Raw genomic sequence first — 6,209 nt, forward strand, 5'->3', positions numbered from 1 at the left:
CATATGATGTATAATAATTATTTATTTCTTCAATAAACAAACATTGTTACATATTACAAGATTGTTTTGTCCATTTTTAGTCTCGATCGGTCTTATACTGGAAAATAAAATAACCTTGTACGTGACTTCTGTGACATAAACATACTGATTCACTCATGTCACGCTCCATTACCTTGATGAAGACAACTATACATTTCATTTTTTTTTTTTTTTGAAGTATGTAAAAAAGTATACTTAGGTGATCAGAGTGATTAAGGAGGCTCCACCCTTTCGCAATTAGCCGGCAGAATTCAATGAAAGTTTCACATAATGGTTATGTCACTATGTAGAGATGATTTTATGAAAATCTAAGCATTCCGATAAACTGGGGATATTTTTGTAAAAAATACCGAAATATTGAATTTTTGTCAAATTCAACACTTTTACATTTTTTGAGCGTGTGGCATTGTTCAAAACTATAACAACAATAAAATAATGAAAAGAAACATTGCTGATCAACCCTACAAATATTTTATGATAAATGTTACAAAAAGCGTTTTTTATTGAAATTGTATGGATAACAGTTACTAAATACAAGCTAAAAGCAAACAGGACACATAGTTTCATACAAAAAGACTGAAAAATTGAACCAAAGGCACACAAAGTCTTTATAATTAATTTATCTTACATTTTACAATAATTTTGATCCTGATGAGAGTTGTCTACCTTGAAAAAAAACGGAACTTTTTGCAGAGGGATAGAATTTATACAATGACACTTATTTTCTTTACTATACCAAAAAACGACGGAAGTAATTTAAATTACTAGATTTAATTGTCAATTTACTGTTCTTTTATGGAACAAAATTACTCTCAATCATGTACACTTTGGACATCATTCCATAGCCTGCTTACGCATGGTATATTAACATGTCAGGTACATATGTAACCATAGGCTATCGCATGGTATGCCGTTATTACGTGCACGCACATGCACTTGCATTTTATAGGGATCTTGATATTTTACAAACCACTTTTTAACAGAGTTATTGTAATTGCATTTGTGAACCGATTTATCTGACAGAGCGTAACTCGCTCGACAACAAAAGTCGTAGCGACCAAGAGCTTGTGAACTACTGTTAGCACGTGATACGTACAGGTGAGGTCGGTAAACAAAACACATCAGTCTGCATTCCATGCGCCTCATATACGACCTTCTTGGAAGTCGTCTGATCATATGTCAGTGTTTGCCCGTGAGTTAATTAATGTCTTTGTATCATAAGCTTTATTTCTGAAGTACGTGTGATTACACATTTCCAAGTTAAGTCTCGATATCGGGTTTTGACATATCATCGTCACGCACGTGTACTATTGTTTACCCGGTGTTACTATAATTTACACCACGATAATGGAATGCCCGATACGCAAAACGGAAATGACGACACGAAAATACGAAAAGAAAAACATGTGTATTACAAAGGTTGGAAACTCCTTAAGTGTGTTATATACACAAAACAGCTTTGCACACCTGTGTTTGGATCTGCATAGTCAATCGGTGAAATTGCGCTGGGTATTTTGTGAACATTGGGGAACCGTCGGTACTTTCCAACGAGTAAGGTTTTTTTTTCGATTGCATTGTGACGTAACTGCTGTCGTAACACCATGCGGGCGTTGTAGGGTCGAGGCGTGTGGTTCACTGTGGCGTAACTACTGTCGCGACACCAGGCGGACATTGTAGGGGCGAGGCGTATGAGTGACCCCTAGAACACCTTCTAAAGACGGCAGACGATCAGCGTGTTCCGGCACTAGATCAAACCTCTGGAGAATTGTTGTCAAATACAAGAACAGCTCCATACGCGCCAAAGTCTCACCCAGGCATGCGCGGCGACCTGTAATTATGATAGGTACAATTAAGCTGTTTTCTTTATTGTTAAAACAAAATACTGTTATCTTTTGTGTTATGCTCATTAAAGATAAACTTTCACTTAACATATGAATATTTTATTTACTACGCATAGTAAAGACCAAGATAAAAAAATTGTGATTTGACAAGTTCAAACTACATCAAAACTCGAGAGCTAGTCTTCTTCCCAAGCAAATAAACATTACACCGGCTTCATATAATTTTTTAAATGCTTCATATATGAATTCACACGATAAGGAAGCTAAATCGGATTCGAGAAGGAAAACAGAACTGATGCCATTGAAAATCGATTAAGGTAATAGGCATCACTGGATCAGATTTGATAAGGGGAAAAAAAGAGTTCTTCTCTTCAAGTTTTTTCGACATGAGGTAATCTCCCTTATATAGAACAGGGTGGGACTAAAACGCGTGTTCTGGCTTAGAGTAATTTCCCCTGAAAGGACATGCTGTTCTTTAGTGAAAAGGTCCTTTTTCTCAAAATGTTAAAAATTCTAACAACCGTAATTCTGTAGAATGCATCGCACCATGTGTTTTTTTTTTATGGAATACTACTTTTGAAAAGGAATAAAACAAGAACTTCACAATAGTGACAATGATGATAATTATGTCAAACATGTCGATACCCTTAACAATCTAATTAAAATGATATCTTCACATCGCTCCCGTTTACTGATATATCGCGTTGAAGATCCAACAACATCCCACACAGGGTCACGTCAGAGGTCAACATGAATGCATTATCGCATTTATATCAAGCCAATCAAAACGCGACATAACTCTTTCATTCAGCCAATCAGAAAGCAGGACCTGTAGCATTTAATGCAGACACCTCGTAGCCCAAAATCCACTTTTTCGTCTGGTCCAGTGATAGTTTGAATATTGCGAAGCCTGTCATTGGTTAATTTTAGTTTCAGGTTGTTAAACTTTTTAACAACAACATCACCAGAAGAGGAAGTCTCTCTTATTTCAAAGCAAAATCCACAAATTGTACAAACGTCGTCTTGTAGATAGACACGGCGTGGTGTCATGGGCGCCGCCATTTTCGATGTTCATTTGATACCTCTCGGTCTTTTATCATAGCAAGTGTGTTCCGAAATCATTACATCATCACTTACAGAAATGCGTAAGCTCTCATCTGATTGGTTAATGCAAAGGTCGCCTGAATATGACCCTCTACGGTATGTTGTTAGATCTTCAACGCGACATATCAGTAAACGGAAGCGATGTGAAGATATCATTTTAATTAGATTGTACCCTTAACTGATATCTGGCTCCCTAGAAATAACGATTAAATATAAACATAGACTCCTATAATAGATAATAGATCAACACCTGATGTCCCGTTAACGTTTTGATAATCGCAATAGTACAAACAAATTTGAAAATTATAAAAACCTTAGCGAATTACAAAGAGGAGTTATAAAACATAAACTTACCGACAGAGAATGCTGCAAACACTTCACGTCCGAAGAATTTTCCATTTTCATTTAGAAAACGTGTAGGATCGAATTTTTCTGGATCGGGAAATTCTACAGGGTCAAATAAGACCGAATCTATATTTAGGAGCAGAACAGCTCCTTTCGGAATAGTGTATCCGCGGAATTCTACGTCGGTTTTACAGCTATGAGGAACGCCAAGAGGAGCAACGTTAGCCTTTCTGATCACCTCTGTTACTACTGCCTCCGAATATGGCATGTTCTCTTTGTCGCCGAGATTTGGAAACCGGGACGTTCCAACAACATCGTGTATTTCCGCTACCATACGTTCCTTAACGTCTGGGTTGTACAACAGGAATAGAACAGCCCATCTTATTGATGTTGTAGTGGTTTCTGTTCCCGCGGAAAACAAGTCTCCAATCGACCGAAGCATCTGGAAGTCTGAAAAAGAAATAACACCTCTACAAACTAGATATATTGATTTTCAAAAGCAGTTAAAGCTCATTTTTCACTAAAGCGACCGGGGTTTGATTCCCCGATCGGGCATGAAAAAGGTAGGGGGTCATCTGCCCGACCACATTTTCCCGGGCACTCCCGCTTCTTCAGCTACAATATTTCATTAAATGCCTACCAATCCGATATTCCACCCTTGGATGCCTTCCTCTGTTATAACATGTCATTAGATGTCTACCTATACGATAGTCTACCCTTGGATGCCTTCCTCTGTTATAACCTGTCATTAGATGTCAACCAATACGTTATATCACCCTTGGATGCATTCCTCTGTTATAACCTGTCATTAGATGTGTACCTATACGATATCCTACCCTTGGATGCCTTCCTCTGCTATAACCTGTCATTAGATGTCTATCTATACGATATCCTACCCTTGGATGCATTCCTCGGTTATAACCTGTCATTAGATGTCTACCTATACGATAGTCTACCCTTGGATGCCTTCCTCTGTTATAACCTGTCATTAGATGTGTACCTAAACGATATCCTACCCTTGGATGCCTTCCTCTGCTATAACCTGTCATTAGATGTCTATCTATACGATTTCCTACCCTTGGATGCCTTCCTCTGTTATAACCTGTCATTAAATGTCTACCTATGCGATATCTCACCCTTGGATGCCTTCCTCTGTTATAACCTGTCATTAAATGTCAACCAATACGATATATCCCCCTTGGATGCCTTCCTCTGTTATAACCTGTCATTAGATGTCTACCTATACGATATCCTACCCTTGGATGCATTCCTCTGTTATAACCTGTCATTAGATGTCTACCCATACGATAGACTACGCTTGGATGCCTTCCTCTGTTATAACCTGTCATTAAATGTCAACCAATACGATATATCAACCTTGGATGGCTTCCTCTGTTATAACCTGTCATTAGATGTCTACCTATACGATATATCACCCTTGGATGCATTCCACTGTTATAACCTGTCATTAGATGTCTATCTATACGATATACTACCCTTGTATGGCTTCCTCTGTTATAACCTGTCATTAGATGTCTACCTATACGATATATCACCCTTGGATGCATTCCTATGTTATAACCTGTCATTAGATGTCTACCTATACGATATCCTACCCTTGGATGCCTTCCTCTGTTATAACCTGTCATTGGATGTCTACCTATACGATATATCACCCTTGGATGCATTCCTATGTTATAACCTGTCATTAGATGTCTACCTATACGATATATCACCCTTGGATGCATTCCACTGTTGTAACCTGTCATTAGATGTCTATCTATACGATATCCTACCCTTGGATGCATTCCTCTGTTATAACCTGTCATTAGATGTCTACCTATACGATATCCTCCCCTTGGATGCCTTCCTCTGTTATAACCTGTCCTTAAATGTCTACCTATACGATATATCACCCTTGGATGCATTCCTATGTTATAACCTGTCATTAGATGTCTACCTATACCATATATCACCCTTGGATGCATTCCTCTGTTATAACCTGTCATTAGATGTCTACCTATACGATATATCACCCTTGGATGCATTCCTCTGTTATAACCTGTCATTAGATGTCTATCTATACGATATCCTACCCTTGGATGCATTCCTCTGTTATAACCTGTCATTAGATGTCAAACAATACGATATATCACATTTCACCCTTGGATGCCTTCCTCCGTTATAACCTGTCATTAAATGTCTACCTATATCATAGTCTACCTTTGTATGCCTTCCTCTGCTATAACCTGTCATTAGATGTATACATATACGATAGTCTACCCTTGGATGCCTTCCTCCGTTATAACCTGTCATTAAATGTGTACCTATATGATAGTCTACCTTTGTATGCCTTCCTCTGCTATAACCTGTCATTAGATGTCTACATATACGATAGTCTACCCTTGGATGCCTTCCTCTGTTATAACCTGTCATTAAATGTCTGGGTATGATTCCCTCTCTTGTAGCCATCTGTGTATGATTCTATCTCTTGTAGCCATCTTTGTATGTTTTCTCTCACTTCTAACCATCCGTGGATCGCGGATGTACTTCCCTCTTTTAACCCACCCTTTCATATCTTCTTTAATTGTAACTTTCACTTGAACTCCTTTTTCCATTACCCTTGCATGTCTTCCCCTACTTAGTTCTATTTGAGATGCGGTTTGATATCCCTCACCTGTGAATGTATTGGACTGATCAGATTGGCGTTCTTTCTTCTCTTTCAGGTAGGCATCAATATAGTCACGGCTGTACGTGTCGTCCATACTGTTGTCATGCTCCTGGACCAGTTCCCATATAAATGCGTACACGGTGTCGGCATTCCGTAGAATCTGTGGAAACACAACCAAAATATCTACAGGGGCCAGTTGTTATAGGGGG

At 38.4% G+C, this 6,209-nt stretch overlaps 1 protein-coding gene across 1 annotated transcript in view; it reads right to left on the minus strand.

Moving 5' to 3' along the window:
• Window positions 1–1,432: 1,432 nt before the first annotated feature.
• The window catches only part of LOC110459241 (cytochrome P450 2H1-like), a 16,217-nt gene continuing 11,440 nt past the window's right edge, over window positions 1,433–6,209 (minus strand). The window contains exons 3-5 of the mRNA XM_021511406.1: window positions 6,007–6,160; window positions 3,339–3,779; window positions 1,433–1,867 (exon numbers count right to left, since the gene is read on the minus strand). Of these exons, the coding sequence (XP_021367081.1) occupies window positions 1,686–1,867; window positions 3,339–3,779; window positions 6,007–6,160 (777 nt within the window). The 3' untranslated portion in view covers window positions 1,433–1,685. The remainder of the gene's footprint in view (window positions 1,868–3,338; window positions 3,780–6,006; window positions 6,161–6,209) is intronic.

Source organism: Mizuhopecten yessoensis, unplaced genomic scaffold (genome assembly GCF_002113885.1).
Source record: "Mizuhopecten yessoensis strain PY_sf001 unplaced genomic scaffold, ASM211388v2 scaffold9987, whole genome shotgun sequence".
NCBI classification, from domain to species: domain Eukaryota; kingdom Metazoa; phylum Mollusca; class Bivalvia; order Pectinida; family Pectinidae; genus Mizuhopecten; species Mizuhopecten yessoensis.